The 18,597-nt window shown below is 45.8% G+C and overlaps 1 protein-coding gene and 2 long non-coding RNA genes across 5 annotated transcripts in view; 2 read left to right on the top strand and 1 right to left on the bottom strand.

The window, feature by feature from the left end:
* Positions 1-470: 470 nt before the first annotated feature.
* Positions 471-5,918, bottom strand: LOC142073254 (uncharacterized). The gene is made up of 2 exons (XR_012670054.1): positions 5,651-5,918; positions 471-1,575 (listed from the first exon to the last, which is right to left on the bottom strand). It is a non-coding gene; the product is annotated as an uncharacterized LOC142073254 (long non-coding RNA).
* LOC125642252 (uncharacterized) lies at positions 2,625-9,033 on the top strand. 2 transcript variants are annotated; one of them, XR_012670053.1, is made up of 5 exons: positions 2,625-3,026; positions 3,282-3,372; positions 5,914-6,006; positions 7,164-7,275; positions 8,297-9,033. It is a non-coding gene; the product is annotated as an uncharacterized LOC125642252 (long non-coding RNA). The 2 variants fall into 2 exon arrangements; XR_007358342.2 differs by lacking the exons at positions 7,164-7,275; positions 8,297-9,033 and adding an exon at positions 6,121-6,459.
* A 640-nt stretch (positions 9,034-9,673) lies between these two features.
* Positions 9,674-18,597, top strand: part of STK26 (serine/threonine kinase 26) — a 54,083-nt gene continuing 45,159 nt past the window's right edge. Inside the window, exons 1-2 of one of the 2 annotated variants that reach the window (XM_048863257.2) lie at positions 9,674-9,944; positions 10,036-10,153. In XM_048863257.2, the coding sequence (XP_048719214.1) occupies positions 10,112-10,153 (42 nt within the window). In that variant the 5' untranslated portion in view covers positions 9,674-9,944; positions 10,036-10,111. The remainder of the gene's footprint in view (positions 9,945-10,035; positions 10,154-18,597) is intronic. The other variant, XM_048863256.2, reaches the window with a different exon arrangement.

Genomic DNA, 18,597 nt, shown 5'->3' with positions numbered 1-18,597 from the left:
CCCCCTGACTCCCATCAATAGCTGAGTCAGCCTAGCGACAATGTTGCCCTGTGGCCGCCTCTTGTAACATAGCAGGAAGACCTGCCTCTGGAGTGTGCTCTTGACACATTTCTTGGGTTTTCTTTCTTGCTCTCCAGTAAGTTATTTTGCTGCTATTCCTCATTCACACACTGAGAGAGAGAGAGAGGGAACCAATGGCCCATATATTCAGCAGCTCATTATCAGTGAATTGTGCTAGGGGTCTCCTATACCTCCTCTTCCTCTGTCCCCACTGCCCCCAGCACTCATATTTGCCATGTAGCTTAATCTCTGCAATGACAGGTGCCTGGACTGAGTGTTCAGAGCTCAGCACTTGCCTGCATAGGAGAGTGCTTGTCTAGATTTCATCCTCATTGTTACATACATTTTAATTACAATGCTGTCATCCTTTCCTGGAAACAAAGACATTGAAGCACCAATCCAAACAGAGGTTACATCAAGCTTTGCATATTTTATTGATAGTCGGCCATATAGTCTTCTTCCTGGCATTTATAGTCCCATTATCAGCTTTCTGGCCTTGCTCCTTGTCTCACTTCCTCATTAGAGCTAGGAAATCAAATGAATGTGTGGAGCAGCTGGACCCACTAGAGGAGAGCTCCCAAAGCAAAGTCAGAAGAGAAACATGCTAATGGGGCAATCATCTGCTCTTTAGTGTAGCGCTTCATTCACAGAAAATACCCCTTGCATGCAGTGCTGTACTGACATCCAGAAAGATTCCTGGCCCTTCTGTTGCGCCTACGGAGACTTATTCTGTTTTCCATATCAATTACTTTGTAAATCTGAAATAACATTAAATAAATGTTATCAGACTTGGGTTAGAAGGGACTGCAAGATTCATCTGGTCTAGCCCTGTCCTTTTGTATTTTCCTCTGAGTCACTGGTCAATTTAGGAAATCTTTTGCGTTCACAAGGGAGACCACATGCCTTCCGTTTGAGCCCAACAGGTTTGATGCTTCTTTTTACTTCTGGCTCATCAACGATCCTGATCCAAGCAGGGTGGATCCTTGCTTGTATGTGGAGTCCTCTTGAAGCCAATGGGTCAACCAGGCACATGCAAGGGACTGCCCACATGGGTTCGATTGCAGAATAGGGGCCCATGACAGCAGTTCCTCCCTTCGCACCCCACTTCTATCTTATTAGTTGCTTCCTTGCTAACAGTCTGAATAGGTTTGGGTTCTCTGGGTCCTTGTGGAGTATAGGAAGTCCTCTAGTTGTAATACTTACATGCTCAAGTGGAGACTAATATCCTAGCAGTGTTTCATGGGGTACTAGCCCTGTCGTCTCTTATTTTTAAATATTCTGACTACTTCTGGATTGCCGTTTCCTCTGTTTTGCTGTCAAATTTGCAAATATGTCTAAGTCAACTCCTCTCTTCTCATCCTCTTGTGGTTCACTTTAGCCCTCCCCATTCCTCTCCAGCTCCTTTCTGTCCCTCATGAAGTCTTGAGGGTCTCCTGCTCTACATCCACCACCTTTCGAGGCTCTGTGTCATGGCTAGCATCTGTACATCTGCTGCTCTCCTCTCCACCTGCCAGCCTAGGGAATGAGAGAGAGAAATTAAACACAGGACTCTCACAAACCAGAGGTTTTGGGTCATTTTTCTGTGAGATTTGCTCTGTTTCTCTTTTGCTCAAGTTCCATGTTAACACCAAGGAAACTTAATTTGTTCTTTGGTAAAAAAGCAGCTTCCTTTGGAACCTCTGAAGAATGAATACTTTGCTCTCAGCACCTCTTTTCCCTATGCCAAGAATGTATCAATTTCCTTCTTGACATCACCTGTGAATTTAGGCTGGGCTTTAAAAGCCAAGCTGCATTCTTCCCACCTAGAACACCAACATGAGTAAGAAAAGTCGTACAAGACAAAGTAAGCTCTCAGTGACACCTGAGTGGTTCCAATGGGTGTAACTGATCAGAACTCAATAAACAAATTTTGCTGTTGAGCAATATGGAATAGAATCCAGCTCCCTGTCTCTTAGCTGTGTTGGCTGTATAGTGAAACAGGAATATAAAGCAAGAAATGCTCTTGTCATCAAACTAGAGAGAGAGATTTATTAATAGGTGACTGAATGCACAAAAAGACCAGACCAGTTGAGTAAGAAGATGCCCATTTTTAATTCGTCATCTTTTTCAGAGGAGAAGCACATTCGAACCAATGTTTCCTTCTCTCATCTTAAGTGGGTGATAGCCATCACCAATTCAGTGTGAAGAGTATTCTTTTGTCTTTCCCATTGATAGTGTGAAAGAATTCTATTTATGGGAGTCTGGCCATCTTTCTGTGGTCTGTGTGCATTGTTTAAGGGACAGCAATCTTCGTCCAAGTGAAGTATAATTTTATTTCTATTGTTTGGGCAAAGTTTTAGTTTCTGAGCATCCTTATGCATACTCCCACCCCCCACCCCTGTTTAGTGACTACTTTGTCAGCCTGTTTTCAACAGGTACTGATAGCTGTGATTTGCCAGGCAGCCCCTGGAGTTCTGCCCGTACTTTTTGTGAGCACTGTTGCCATGATACCGAACATAGAGCAGATGTTTATTTCAACAGAGATGTTTCTAATTCCTTTTCAACGTTTTTCTCAGGCTGCCATCATGCGTGAATGCTGCTTTCTAGGAGCCAAGTACAGCCAGGGCCCAAGAGGCAGGCACTGTCCCTGCAGCTGATTCAGAAGAAAGTGGGGGTGGGAGAAACTGGGGAAATGCATAGAGAGAAACCTAACTGTGCTGGGAGTTCTTTAGCCCAAACATTTGGTAGGGGTGGTGAGAGTCTGGGGACTCCCAAGACTAACAGCATTTTCATGGCTAATGAAAAGTAACACCCTCCCTCTTCCCTAGCTCTTTGTTTTGCCTTCCTTTTCATCCCCTCACAACCTACTTTTCCTCCTTTAGCTCATGTACCTGGCCCTTCCCTGGACTCACCTATACCTCAACTGCTGCGATTGCAACCAGATAAATTGAAGCAAGGGAGGACCAGAAATGCATTAGTGTTTGGAGGTACATGCTCCCTTTTCTCCTCCCCTTCTTGAGGTAGTGTCTCCTGTCTGGGACTGACAAGAGGTGTCGCTCATAGCTGGATGAGTTTTCTCCTTCCTTCCTTTCTTTCACCTCTCCTAATTTTCTTCTCATTTTTTCCTCTCTGCTTGTTTCTCTTCTTCCATACTTCATCTCGCCTTTAACACCTGTTGTCTCTCATTACCCCCTTTCTTTCTCAAGTTGTTCCTCTCTGGCTTCTTGATTTCTTTTTTGCAGGTGTGGATCAGCATTCCCACTCTGTGGGCCGAAGATGATCTGCTCACAAAAAGTACCAGAGCACCATTACATCACTGCTCTCCTCCCAGAGGTATGCTTGGGATGGTATGTTGGACAAATCCCACTTGGAAATTCACTTGGGTACTACTGTGACATACTCCTGGAGTGGATGCTTTTTTAGTATAGGTTTCAGAGGAACAGCCGTGTTAGTCTGTATTCGCAAAAAGAAAAGGAGTACTTGTGGCACCTTAGAGACTAACCAATTTATTTGAGCATGAGCTTTCGTGAGCTACACTGATGAAGTGAGCTGTAGCTCACGAAAGCTCATGCTCAAATAAATTGGTTAGTCTCTAAGGTGCCACAAGTACTCCTTTTCTTTTTTTAGTATAGGAATTCTCTTTAGCGCCAGCTTCCTGTTGTTGCTCCTATATAGAGAAATGTTTTTAATTCTATAAATACAGTATGTTTTATTTTAAAAAATGACTGACCGGGCTGGAGGAATGATAGAACATGAATAGAGCTTCTCACTGACTTCCTTCAGCCCTTCTATGGTTGTGTTCACACTATTTTTGTATTCCAAGGGAGAGCTTTGGTGAAATTTCAGTTTCCTTCTAGAAGAGAAATTAGACGAGGGGAAGGGGCTCTTAAAAGCATAAGTAACTGTGCTAGCAGAGATGTGAATCCATGAAAACTTTCATTGGAGAAAGCTCTCTAACAAACTAACCTTCCAGTGGTGCAGACGATACAGGATTGGGCCTAAATTAACTAAGACTTCCAATGCCCCTGCGAGGTAGGTAAATATCCTCTTCATTTTACAGATGAGGATATGGTGCCAAGAGAAGTTAAGTGATTTCCAAAGGCCATATGGCTAGTCAGGGGTAGAGCCAAGAATAGAAATATGGAGTCTTGCCTTCCAGTACAGTGCAAAATAGCTTGTGTATAACCACTGCAGAGGGAAACCATAGTCCCCCCCTCCCCCCTCCACAAAAAAGACGACTTTTCTGGCACAATTAAAAAGGGCCTTGGGAATTGTGTAAACATTTTTATTCTATTGTACTTCACTCAGATGTTTGGATCGGATATATCTTTAGTGCAGGGTAGCACAGACTGTCTGGTACACAATATGCACAGTACAAGTGCGTGCAGCTATATTAATGAAACATTTTGGAGAACTCCAGTTAGTGTGGAGTAATCCGAGTTGTGTACTCGCTTCTGTAGGTTAAAGTTGGATCCTGGGCATTCTGTGCAATTTGTTTAGTTTAACAGGAATAATTATTTGAAGAAAGAAGTTAGTTCACATCTATAACCAGCCTTTTGAAACCAGCCAGCACTGATTAAACTTTTGTCAATCTGTTCTACTCAGAGTGGGTGTGAGTAGTTCATTGTTCAAATCACACACAGTTAGAGCACTCTCTCCATACCAAAGCAGTGAAGAAAATGAGACCTAGATATTAATACTGTGCTTTCAGCAGCAAGATTATCTAGTTTCTGACCTTTTCAGAATGAATTTAATCTATAGAAGATTGACTTGTGTAAACCAGATTCTGTATTAAAATACATAACTCACTGCAGTGAAGGTGAACAGTATACCTTGAACTTCTGATCAAGTAGTTCAGTTTGTTCCTAACTCTTAGTCACTGTACTGACTCACCACTGTTTTTCCCTATCCACCCTCCTTATATCTAATATAGAACACCTGAATAAAGTCAAGTCACAGCTTTTTGTTCCTACTAAATAAGATTATAGTGTGTGTCAAAGAAAAACTCTCAGGAAAAAGAGAGAGAATTAAAGCCAAGTTCATCAAGCCCAAGGACATAGCAACAGCTTTTCTCTTACAGAAATTCATCTGCTCCCTCCTAACGGGTTTCCTTGGTCTTTTTATATTGTGTCCTGTATGTGAGGTGCCTGTTTGTGAGCTCATATGGAGAAGCAACAGCAACAAGGATTTACCAGGCTTTTCATATGGTGGCACGAGCAATAGGCCACCTGAGCCTTCTTAATTAGTAAAAGCATTAGTACTAGTTAATTACAGGGTGGTAAATAATTATCTAACAATTTTTTTGGTTCTTTCGGTAAGATTCCTCCACTTCACAGCCTGGCTTGATAGTTCAGTCATTACACAACCGGCTGTTTTGTCCTAATTCCCTCTCAGGTTTTTCGTTCAGTCTCCAGCCACCATGTCCAGGAGTCTTCTAACTGAATGTGATGTCGCTGACTGACTGCCACATTCTACTAGAACCTTCTACTTCTACATTTTAACCTAGAACCTGACATCCCTGTCACTGCAACAATGATTCACAAAACTGTCATGTATGTGACCAGAATAGAATTACTGTGGAAAATATACTAATCATTCGTACCCAACTTACCCTTCTCCTCCTTGCATTCCATTCGAGAAGTTGGTTACAAAAGATGTCATATTATACTCAGGAATAGATATGGGAAGAAGTTGGAAATCCTTGTTTATGAGATTTTGGGTTGACGTCTGCAGAATCTGAAATCCACATTGTCTGGAAGTTTTAACACAGGCTGAATATCTGTTTTTAGACTCAGGGTAGCACATACCAGCTAGCAGTATTTAGTGAGTTTCTGCCCTAGTAACTTATTTTTGTGAACCTTAACGGATTTTCAGCTTGACATGTGAAGAGTGCACCCCTGTACGACTCATCGACTGCAATGACTTACTGGCAACAGGAGATGTGAAGGCTGCAGCTTTCAGGGCATTGTAAGTGGCAAAATCTCCAGATGGTGCATCATTATGAACATACTTTGCTACTTGAGTTTTCCCTTAATAGCAAACCAGTCAGCTCCTATAATGGAGTCTGTCTCTTTGTTTCAGATTTCTATGCAGACGTACACTTTGTATAAAGACTCGTCCTACTTTATTTCTTTCCGTATTCAACTCTCCTTGTCAATATTCCTCAGCTCCTAGTGAAAGGCTGCACAGCTGCAATGTTCTTGGTGCTGAGCACGACACAGCTAATGCAGTGCTACTCTCATGTGAAAGATAAATGGGGTGGAGATGGCCGAGGGAGGGCAGCAAGTTCAAAATGACATGAGAGCTTCACTTTTCCCCCATTTTGTGCCAGATGAAAAGGAACACCCTTCTCCTTTGCATCCGATGAAGTGAGCTGTAGCTCACAAAAGTTTATGCTCAAATAAATTGGTTAGTCTCTAAGGTGCCACAAGTCCTCCTTTTCTTTTTACCTTTCCCCTTGTTTTTTATCATCTGCACAGTTGCAGGTACAATGTCATGTAGCAAAGAGCATGCAACTGTTTTAGTGCTACAAAGAGCTCCTCTCTTCCTGCATCAAACATTGTAGTGATATTTACTTTACTAGGTTTTCTCCAAGATTTTTAGTTACGTGTGGAGGGAGATGGGCACTAAACAGATGTGAATTTTTTTAAGTAAAAGGGCTATTTTGGTATTATCATAGAATCAAAGGGGTGCATGGGATGTAGGGGTGGCTTTCAGAAGGGAATGTGTGAGAGAAAAGAGTAAAACCAAAGCATGCTGGGACTACTAACATCTAGGGCTCCAAGGAACAACACGGAGGACAACTAGTGCAGAAAAATCAGCAGTGAACATCAGACTTAGAAGAGGAACAGAAGGGAGGCTGTGCATGTGCAGTAATGAATTAGCAGATTGAAAAAAATTCAGCCTCTACCACAAATATTGGGATTTTTCCAAAGTCATGATGAGTTATGACTGGAGCACTGAAATATAAAAATAGAGACAATGTTAAGTATTAATGAGCAGAATGAATCTGCACTATTCAGAAATCTGATAAATGGACATCTTTAAATTTTATTGAAATGCTGTATACTGCAGTTAAGGTTGGGTCAGGTCCTTTATTAACAAAATCTCCCAATTTTTTTAAGGTTTAATTATTCAGCCAAAACAATTCCTGAATCTTGGCATACAGTACAAGTTCCCAGAAATTACCCTTTTTAAGTAATCTACCCATGAGATTGGACTCATTACAGCTCCCAGGTAACTAACATGCATTTTATAACTTTCACTAAGAGGGCTTTTAAAAATACGTATTTTTAAACTGGAGGGTAGGGAATTAAATATTTTAACATTAACATTTTAACAAACCAATAAGTCAGAAAGTTCCAATTTAAGCCACAAGTCTTATCCTTAACTAACATCAGTGTGGGGTTTTGTTTGATTTTAAACCACAGTTAGTTATGGATGGAACTTCTGCCTTAATGTTGAATTTCTTGGCTTTAGGTAGTTTTAGCCCAACCTTAACTTAAACAAAGATGTTTTGTATTCAGTGCCATATTGGATATAGCAGGCAGTGCTTCATGTTGAAAAAGGGGGAGCTACTTTAAAAACTGCCTTCAAATGAATCCTGCATAAGGAAACATCCTCTAAATAACTATTTTGGGGTAGGTATGATGTGTGTAACTGTCCAAACTAGTTCCTACACCCTTGGATTGGATGAAGTAAACTATTTCCTGGCCTTGGGAATGAACCAACTCTGTGAACTCATGGAACCCCTATCAATTTTCAGGGACCTCCCTTGCAAGCAGGGCTTTTAGTGCATGTAGTTTTCACAGGTAAATGGAGGAGCTCTATTGCCTTTGGAAAGGATTTTCCATATGAGTGGGATGGCCCTGCCCTAATGTAGGCAGGATGGCCTACATGGGTGAAAAGGCTGTCATCTTGATGCAGGTATTTCCGTATGGGTATAATCCTGATCCCAATTAAGTCAATGGCTATACTCCTATTGATTTCAGTGGAGCCAGCATTTGACCCTCTGTCTCTATAGTTGCAGAGGGGCTTTCTATAAGGATGATGGGCCCAATTTTAATATTTGGGGAGGAGAGGGAGTGCTATCCAGGGGCAAGGGCCCAGTGTGCTAGATACAGTTACTTTTGCAAAGAAGCAACTAGATACTCCAAATGCTTTTATCCCATAAATATAAAAACGGAACATTTGATCCACAGCTAAAAAGGAAAACTACTGCCTAATTCAAAACAATCTCAATTCCTCTATATCACAGGAGGCACTGAGCACATTTGGATTATGGAGACATCAGACAATGGAGTCAATTTTCAGTGCAACTGATACATTGCAGGAGACAGGACTGTTTTGGATAAAAAGGCATTTTAGACCTATTGTGGAGGCACTACAGTAGGTTTCACCTACAACTATACATGATCACAGGGTGCTAAGTACAGAGAAATGTCACCTGAAGTACTATTTGTCCTACCCTTCCGACACAAAGAAGAATGGCCCATCATAGGAGGGAGGTAAAGTGTAAGGTCAGAAGGTTCTGGAGCAGCTGAGACAAAGAACTGGAGCTGGACAGTTGAAAAATCAGCCTCAAGAGGGGGAAATTATTGATAAGGAAGAAGAAACTCAGGAGTTGGTTCACATCTTAGGGGATGGGATAACTATAAAAAGAAAAAGGTTGCTATGTCTGGGTGTTTGCCAGAGGGGACACAGTGAAATTCAGTCAAGTGTTAAGTTCTAAAAGAAGAATGAAAGTTGGGGTTTAACAGTTATGTTGGAGGCAGCCGGTCAAGCAGAGAAACTGAGTCACAACAAGGTGAGCACTGGGTTCAGCACACCACCAGCGGGTGGCGGGGGGAAGCCAATGAGAAGAGAGGACTTTGCCAACTCCGCATCCTCCTGAAGGGAGGCTATGGAAGAACTGTGGACTGCTGGATGAACAAATCGAAACGTAAGACTTGCATTCCGAAATGTTAGCGGGATGTCAAGTTAAATATCGACCGAGTTGGGTTAAATACAGTGAAGCCTGTACAAAAGGCCACAATTACTTGGCAATTTCCCCTCTTGACAGGCGGCCTCAAAGGATCTGGGGCAAAAAAGGGGGGCAGGGGGGAGGGATAGCTCAGTGGTTTGAGCACTGGCCCGCTAAACCCCGAGTTGTGAGTTCAATCCTTGAGGGGGCATCTGGGGCAAAAAAATTGGGGCTTGGTCCTGCTTTGAGCAGATGGGACGGGACTAAGTGACCTCCTGAGTCTCCCTTCCAACCCGATCTCCAAATCCACTGCACCGCCTCCACCCTCCTGAGGAGACCGAAGGCCACGGACCAGGGCAGGTCTCACCATCCCCCGGGACCAACGGGTGGGCAGGGCGCAGGGGCAGCCGAGCCCGGGGCCAGGCGAAGGGACTGGCCGGCTTGCTCTGGTCCCGGGGGGTCCCAGCCCGGGGACCCCCACGGCTCCGGCTCCTGCAGGGGCGAGGCCCAGGCCCGTGCCGGGGTGGGGGGGGGGGCGTGGCGGTCTCCTCTCGCCAGGGCTCCTTCCCCTCGCACCAGCCGCCCTGGCCCCGGCTCCCCGCCCCGTGGGCGGCCCCGAAGGCGGGGGGCGGGTGACGCGGGGCCGTGTCCCGGCGGCTCCACCCCGCGCGGCCGGAGCCGAGGAGACGGAAGGACGGAGCCGCGGCCGCACCACCGCTTCCCGGAGCCCAACATGGCGCTGGCCGCCGCGGCGCCCTGAGCCCAGCCCCGGCCTCGCCTCGCCGCCCCGCGCCCGCCCGCCGCCGCCGCCGCCGGACCTTCCCGCCCCACCCCGCCGGGGCCATGGGCAGAGCGGGCGGCAGCCGCCGGCCAGGCCGCGCCTAGAGCCCCGCCGCCGGGCATGGGAGAGCGGCGCTAGGCGCCCCGCAGCGACCCCCCTCAGGTGAGCCCCGGGCCGGGGCCGGGGCCGGGCCGGGGCGGGGAGCGGAGCCCGGCCCGGCCTAACCAGCCTCCCTCCGGCTTTGTCCTTGCAGGCCCCGCCGCAGGCAGCCCCTCCCGGCCGGAGCCGGAGCCGGAGCCAGAGCCAGCCGCGGGCGGCGCCCGGCCGCCATGGCCCACTCGCCGGTGGCCGTGCAGGTGCCCGGCATGCAGGTGAGCGGGGCGGGCCCGGCGCGGGCGGGAAATGGAGGCCGGGGAGCGGGGCCTTGCCCGGAAGCGGCGCGGCCGGGCCGGTGTCGGCGGCGGGGGGGGCCGCGGGCGGCTCGGGCCGGGCGTCGGCTGCGGCCTGCGCGTGTCTGGCCCGCCCGGCCCGGCGTGACCAGGCCGCGGGGGGGGGCGACGGGGCCCGGCCCGGCGAGTCCTTGGGCAGGACCTTGGGCGGGAGCGGGGGGGGCCGCCGCCCCCCACCCCGCTCCTGGCTCCCGGAGCCCCTCGGGCGCCGCGCCCGCCGGGGGAGGGGGGTCCCCTGACCGCGCTGGGGGGGCTCGGGGGAAGGCGGCGTCTCGGACCCCAACGCCTCGGTGGGGGCGAGTAGGGGGCGTTGCCTCGCCCCCCGCGGGGGCCAGGGCTGCCCCCTCAGCGCTCGGGGGGCCCCGGCTTTGTTCAGAGGCAGCCGCCCCCAAGTGCTGTTAAACCGAGTACTCCGGGTGCGGGGGCGCGTGTGAAACGGCGCCGCAGCCCAGCTGGCCAGGGCCGGCCAGACAGGCCGTCCCCGGCTCCTGGCACTGGGCCTGGATCGCAGGTTCCCGGGAGACCTTCTGTTGAATGGGAAGAGATGGGGAAAGCGGAGCCCTGCCTTCATCCAGGCCGGCAGCTAGGCTGCTCCTAGGAGGTGTCGGTCTGTTGGCAGTTCGCAGGCTGGGCCAGGCCGGGAACCTCCCTGGAAAAGGGGGTTTCTGTGTATTTGTTGCTGCAGCCTGAGCTGGGGCACTTGACAGTTCGCTCTCTTCCTTTTCGCAACTATAGCAGCCGTGTCCCCGCCTGGCCTTTCCCCTCTTTCGAACGTCCTAAAACAGATTTAGGGTGGGGTTTTCAAATGACCCTAAAGGAGTTAGGCACCAAATGCCCATTTCTATGGGATTTGCGCATCAAACTCCTTAAGCCTGGTCTATGCTAGGAAATTAGCTTGTTATAACTGCATCTCTTGGGGGCTCTGTCGACCTAGCTACTGTCTGTCCGGGAGGTGGACTACCCACCCTGACACGCCAACCCCTCCTGTAGGTGTAGATAGCATCTTCACTGCAGCCGTAGCACGGCACAGCTGCGTACCGGTTTATGTGTAGACATATCCTTATTTTCCTTTGAAAATCTGAGCCCTGTAACTTTCCCAAATGAATGTGATGATCCATAATATTGATGCTACAGTGTTTTTTCAAGACTGCAAGCCATTTCAGCCCCCCCCCCACCCCCCCGAGATGTCCTATTATTGGTATGTCTTAGTTTTTGTAAAATAAATATATAAAATATTTGTCTCTTAATAATTGTGTCTAACGTTTCTAGTAACATCTTTCTCTTTTTTTCCTCTATCTAGTTTAAATGTCACTTGTTTCTTTCATACTTTTTTTAATTGGGTGAGTGGTGTGTGAAAAGTAAGAGAATTCTTCTGAGATGGTGTATATTCATAAACTCTGGAAGGCTTTGTGCCAGAATCATGGACGGGACAGCTACGACAGAAAACACCGAACCATGCAAGATGGAAAATGCAATTACTATTTTCAAGTTTTCCCTTCATTTTGCAGTCATGCCTGTGAAATCAAGGAAGACATTAATACAATAGCTTTTAGGATGTGTGTTGGATAATTCTATGTAGAGTAAAAGAAGTTTTGAAGCTGCTAGTAACGATATCTTGAGTGTGATTAGATGCAGCTTGTAAGTATCTGTGGAATGTTTACCCAAACACTATAATCGTACGCTTTCCAAAAATGAACTTTCAGCAAAGTAGGCCAGGCCAGTGATAACATTTGTAAGGATAAAGTTAATACCATTATTTCTGAAGATCTGCGCAATTTTTGTACTTTTCTAAAATCTGTTGAATTTCTCCTTTCAAAGAAATTGCTTCACCAACTTTTTGATGGTACAGACAGATGTGAAACCATACTTTTGCCATACCAATTTAACCTGCCAATACACTTAATCTCCATAATGACAGGTTTCAGAGTAGCAGCCGTGTTAGTCTATATTCGCAAAAAGAAAAGGAGTACTTGTGGCACCTTAGAGACTAACCAATTTATTTGAGCATAAGCTTTCGTGAGCTACAGCTCACTTCATCGGATGCTCAAATAAATTGGTTAGTCTCTAAGGTGCCACAAGTACTCCTTTTCTTAATCTCCATACTATGTCAATATTATTGATGATACATTTTTAAAAATTAGAAGCAAGGGAGAAGTCTTACTTTGAGCCTTTTCTTTTTGTTGTGTCCCATGGTGTGACTTCTCTTCAGAGAATTTTCCTATATTGCTTTGATAAGCATTTTGGACACGTTTTCTATCTAAAAATTCTATAATCTTGTTGCCCATTTCTTTATCTTAAAAGATGTTTAATGTATTGATATTCTACTTTCTTGGGCTGTAGTATAGTTCAACAAGGACCCTGACATAATTTAAAGCACTGTTTTCCGATATTAAACTTTATATAATAGTACATTTCCTTCCACTACTTTGTTTTTAGTTTAACCCAAACTCCTTGATCTACACATGTAGACTTAAAGCACATTTTCCTTAAGTGCTCATAAGTACATCTGAGTAGAATTGATGTTTTCTCCGTGAGACTATTTTTTTATGAAGACAAGTATAAGAAACATTAAAAGCTTTTCTAGAATATAAAAGATTTTGAGTTTAGTGTAAAATTATTCTGCATGGTATTCCCCTTTGCACGTTTTACTGTTCTGTGACTGTTAAAGAAACTATGAAAGAAGTCATTAAATCAGGGGTGGGCAAACTACGGCCCGGGGGCCACATCCGGCCCTCTCGATATTTTAATCAGGCCCTCGAGGTCCCACCGCGAAGTGGTGTCCGGGGCTTTCTCTGCTCCGGCGCTCCAGCCAGGGACGGAGTCAGGGTATTGCCCCAATCCACATGGCTCCCGGAAGCAGCAGCATGTCCCCTCTGGCTCCATCGCATAGGGGCTGCCAGGGGGCTCTGTGTGCTGCCCCTGCCCTAAGTGCCGCCCCCGCTGCTCCCATTGGCCAGGAACCGCAGCCAATGGGAGCTGCAGGGGTGGCACCTGCGGAGGGGGCAGCGCACAGAGCCGCCTGGCCGCAACTCCGCATAGGAGCCAGAGGGGGATATGCTGCTGTTTCTGGGAGCTGCTTGAGGTAAGCGCCCCTCAGAGCCTTCCCCCCGACCACCTCCAACATCCCTGCCCCAGCCCTGATCCCCCTCCCATCCTCCAAACCCCTCAGTCCCAGCCCAGAGACCGTCCTGCACCCCCAACCCCTCATCCCCAGCCCCACCCCAGAGCCCGCATCGCCAGCTGGAGCCCTCCTGTACCCCAGCCCCAATTACATGAGTATTCATGGCCCACCATACAATTTCCATACCCAGATATGGCCCTCGGGCTGAAAAGTTTGCGCACCCCTGCATTAAATGATTAGGAGATAGGAATGGTTTTTTTTTTTTTTAATTTGAATTAGTATTATTTATTGAAGGTCACCTGAGTAATTATTAAAGCATTACCTACTTCTGGTCGGTGTTAAAAATAAATGCATGAGGTTTGATTTAAGAAAGCGTAAACAGATCCGAGTATGGTGGAATAAGATCCAAAAGTTATGTTAAAATTAGCACTGTGGGAAAGTTTGTCTGTAATCTCAAACCATCATCTACCATGTAATGTTGGAAGGATTTTTTTGTTTTTGTTGTAGTGTAGGAGTTGGAAACAGAATTTATGGAAGGGAATGTGCTGTAGCTATAACGTTTTCAGCTATATTATGATAATACTTTCCCCTTTCTGTCCATTATTTAATTATGCATAAAAGCAAAATAACATTCCATGAACAAAAACAATGTGATAATCTATTATATTGCTTGTAGGCTAATTTCCAGACAGAAATTTTGTTAACATAGTTTTGAAGATGCACAGAGATTTCTTCTGCTCTTATTAGAAAAAGCCCTTAAAACGTTTATTTAATAGAAAAACAAAAATTCAAATGTTGGAAACTATGGAAAGTCCACACAAAGGTCGCTAAAGCAATCCTAACTTTGCCCTTACATTACCGCCCTGACAGCAATAGGAGACTCGGACAATCTTATTAATTACACAGGTTTATCTCATGAATAGCTATGAAAACACTTAGAGTGGGTGCATAGACTCCAAAATATTTTGTACAGCTTATACTCAGTTCATGAAATAACATGTGCACGGTAACTCCTCACTTAACGTTGTAGTTATGTTCCTGAAAAATGCGACTTTAAGCGAAACAGTGTTAAGTGAATCCAATTTCCCCATAAGAATTAATGTAAATAGGGGGGGTTAGGTTCCAGGGAATTTTTTTTCACCAGACAAAAGACGTATACACACACAGAGCGATGATGATTGTGAAGCTTGGTTGTGGTGGTGAAGTCGGGGGGGGGGGATATTTCCCAAGAAATTCCTTACTGCTAAATGATGAAGTAGCACTCGGCTGAGCCCTCCAGGGTTAACCGATTGTTGTTAATGTAGCCTCACGCTCTACAAGGCAGCACGAATGGAGGGAGAGGAGACAGACAGAAACACACACGCTGTGTGTGAGAGAGAGATGCGCGTTGCTCCTTTAAGTACACTGATCCCACTCTAAGTACAGTGCCTTTTTACGTTAATCAGCAAGCTGAGACAGCAGCTGCTGCCTGGAAGCTCCGTCCGTCCTGAGCCCTGTTGTGTCCACCCTCCCCCCCGGCTCTATGGAAGATTGGGTAAGCTGGGTGCAGGAGCGGGAGGCACCCTGACATTAGCCCCCGGCCCCCACCCACCCCAGCAAGCAGGAGGCTCTAGGGAGCAGCTCCAAGACAGAGGACAGGAGCAGCACATGGTAGTGGGGGGAGGGAGAGCTGAATTGCTGGCAACTGATACTGTGCTGGGCGGCTGCCGCACAGGGAACTTAGGGGAGTGGGGAACTGATAGGGGGGCTGCCGGTACACCCTGGTTCCAAGCCCCCTCCAGCCAGCTCCAATGGGCTGCTCTTCCTGCAAGCAGTGGACAAAGCAGGTGACTGCCAAACGACTTATAAGGGAGCATTGCACAACTTTAAAAGAGCATGTTCCCTAATTGATCAGCAACGTAACAATGAAACAATGTTAACTGGGATGACTTTAAGTGAGGAGTTACTGTAATCAGGAATTGCTAAGTACAAATAACCTGCTAAATACATTTTCTTCTGTAGGTTCCATATGCACAGAACCTAACAAAGCTCTGTGTGTCTATGTATTCACACTTCTAAGCCAAACTCATAAAATTACAGCACATAGATTCGAAGAGTAAAGGCTAGCATGGTGCTAAAGCATCATGTTTAGTGTTGGAAACGTGTATATAGCACTAATGCTCGGAGGTTCAGATTTTTAACATTCTACCTGCAGATTATATAAATAGTATGTTCTACAAATTTAAGATTAGAACAGAAAGTGAGAGATGAATGGAGCTAAAGGAGCACGGTTAAGGTTGCCATTGATCTGAACCATGGTTTTCCATGGCCTCCAATGTGTGTTTGGAATTTGTTTTGTAAAGTAACACTAATTTTAATAATAATAATAAAAAAACAGAGCATGAAAATTTAAAGTAGAAGGAAGAGTTTAAAATAGCTTCCTACTGCTAGAATAATTTAGTGTCTCTCTCTGAAATCCTATTCCACAGAGGCCCCCTGAAGAAAAGTGCTTCTAGGTGTAAATTGTGAGAGCTGTCTTGCACTAACAGTTTGGGGGGTGAAGTATAGGTATTCCTGAAGTTGGAAGAGGGATGTGGTGGGCTGCTTAGTAGCAGGGCTCATCTCCCATTGCATTTCTTTGACTTAGCTGGCCAGGCGTGTATTTGGAAGGGCCACATCAAATACAGATGAGCAAGGCTTTAATATCCCTGCTATACCTTTCATTTCAGATGGGTGCAGCTTGAGATGAGTCTTTGCTACTGCCAGCCCTTAATATTTTACTATGAAAATCATTTGAAGTTGGTCTTTCCAGCTTTGATTATTTTCTAAGTGTAAAGATGGATAACCAAATAGCTTGAGAGTGGACAGTTCAACACTTAAGAATTAACAGGAAAATTGCCTTTAAAGTTCCTGATGAATCATTTGTGCTTTCCAAAGGCAGTCCTTAAACCCTGTGTGGAAAATACAATTTTTGCTGGTCTTTGTGGTTCCTGCTTTCTCCACCAATGGAAAATCACTTGAGAAATAACATCTTCTAGTTGGAGGAGTGGTTGGTGAACTTTTCCTTTCCTGCTTCTAATTTGTGTGTTATCAGAATTCATCTAATATTCAGCACTGGTGGAAATGTCTTGGAATATTCTGTCTATTGGGTACAAGGAGTAAGGGGGATTACGTGGAGGTGAAGATATTTTGTGAATTATTTGTCTCCACCTCTCTCTCAGGTGGGAGAAGTTTACTGGAGAATATTTGGCTGATTGACACTTATCCCATGTGGGTTTCAGAGTAGCAGCCGTGTTAGTCTGTATCCGTAAAAAAGAAAAGGAGTACTTGTGGCACCTTAGAGAATAAGAAATTTATTAGAGCATAAGCTTTCATGAGCTCACTTCATCGGCTCCGTACTGTGGAATATATAGTGGGGAAATTTTATATACACAGAGAACCTGAAACAATGTGGGGAGGGATAGCTCAGTGGTTTGAGCATTGGCCTGCTAAAGCCAGGATTGTGAGTTCAATCATTGAGGGGGCCATTTAGGGATCTGGGGCAAAAATTGGGGATTGGTCCTGCTTTGAGCAGGGAGTGGGACTAGATGACCTCCTGAGGTCCCTTCCAACCCTGATATTCTATGATTCTATGGGTGTTACCATACAGACTGTAACAAGTGTGATCAGGAAAGGTGAGCTATTACCAGCAGGAGAGCAGGGGTTGGGGGTGGGACCTTTTGTAGTGACAATCAAGGTGGGCCATTTCCAGCAGTTGACAAGAACAGTAGGAGGGGAAATAAACAAGGGGAAATAGTTTTACTTTATGTAATAACACATCCACTCCCAGTTTTTATTCAAGCCTAAGTTAATTGTATCCAGTTTGCAAATTAATTCCAATTCAGCAGTCTCTCATTGGAGTCTGTTTCTGAAGTTTTTTTGTTGAAGAATTGCCACTTTTAGGTCCGTAATCGAGTGACCAAAGAGATTGAAGTGTTCTCCAACTCATTTTTGAATGTTATAATTCTTGACGTCTGATTTGTGTCCATTTATTCTTTTACCTAGAGACTGTCCAGTTTGGCCAATGTACATGGCTCAGGGGCATTGCTGGCACATGATGACGTCTATCACACTGGTAGATGTGCAGGTGAACGAGCCTCTGATAGTGTGGCTGATGTGATTAGGCCCTATGATGGTGTCCCCTGAATAGATATGTGGACACAGTTGGCAACGGGCTTTGTTGCAAGGATAGGTTCCTGGGTTAGTGGTTCTGTTGTGTGATATGTGGTTGCTCATGAGTATTTGCTTCAGGTTGGGGGGCTGTCTGTAAGCAAGGACTGGCCTGTCTCGCAAGATCTGTGAGAGTGATGGGTCGTCCTTCGGGATAGGTTGTAGATCCTTGATGGTGCATTGGAGAGGTTTCAGTTGGGGGCTGAAGCTGATGGCTAGTGGCATTCTGTTATTTTCTTTATTGGGCCTGTCCTGTAGTCGGTAACTTCTGGGTACTCTTCTGGCTCTGTCAATCTGTTTCTTCACTTCAGCAGGTGGGTATTGTAGTTGTAGGAATCACATCAGCCACACTTTCAGAGGCTCGTTCACCCTGCGCATCTACCAATGTGATATAGAATCATAGAATATCAGGGTTGGAAGGGACCTCAGGAGGTCATCTAGTCCAACCCCCTGCTCAAAGCAGGACCAATCCCCAATTTTTGCCCCAGATCCCTAAATGGCCCCCTCAAGAATTGAGCTCTCAACCTTGGGTTTAGTAGGCCAATGCTCAAACCACTGAGCTATCCCTCCCCCCATGCTGGTGTTGGTGCTGGAAAGGGGCAAAACCAATATTGGGAAAGTAGTCTCCTTCATTCTTTCTACCACCTGGTTCCAGTCTTTCTTTCCTTGCATACCCCTGTTGTCTGGAGTTGCCACCCGCCACATGCCTGGTTTCCTTATGCCGTAAATATTCTTCTTTCTAGTGGCTCCTTTGGCATCTTCTGGTAGTTCTCTTCATCTTGTGTAGTAGCAACCTCTGGTGAAGGCAGCAAGGCAGGCTTCCCCTTGTTTCCATCCATCTTCTTTTACTGGCATACATGTTTTCTTGCAATGAAGAGCCTAACTTCCTGCAGAAGCAGAGAGGAGCAGCCAGCTCCATGTGACCTGTCAGATACTACAATGTGGTCCACAATTTGAGGACTACTGGATTAATCAAAAGCTTGGCTGAAAAGATGAGCTTTGCTCTCTACTTTGAAAGTTTAATAAACTGGCTCAGCTGGACTACCAGGTCAAAGTA

The sequence above is a fragment of the Caretta caretta genome, chromosome 9 (assembly GCF_965140235.1).
Source record: "Caretta caretta isolate rCarCar2 chromosome 9, rCarCar1.hap1, whole genome shotgun sequence".
NCBI classification, from domain to species: Eukaryota; Metazoa; Chordata; order Testudines; family Cheloniidae; genus Caretta; species Caretta caretta.
Note: the sequence above shows the minus strand (reverse complement) of the source record. Positions and strands in the feature narration are given on the sequence as shown.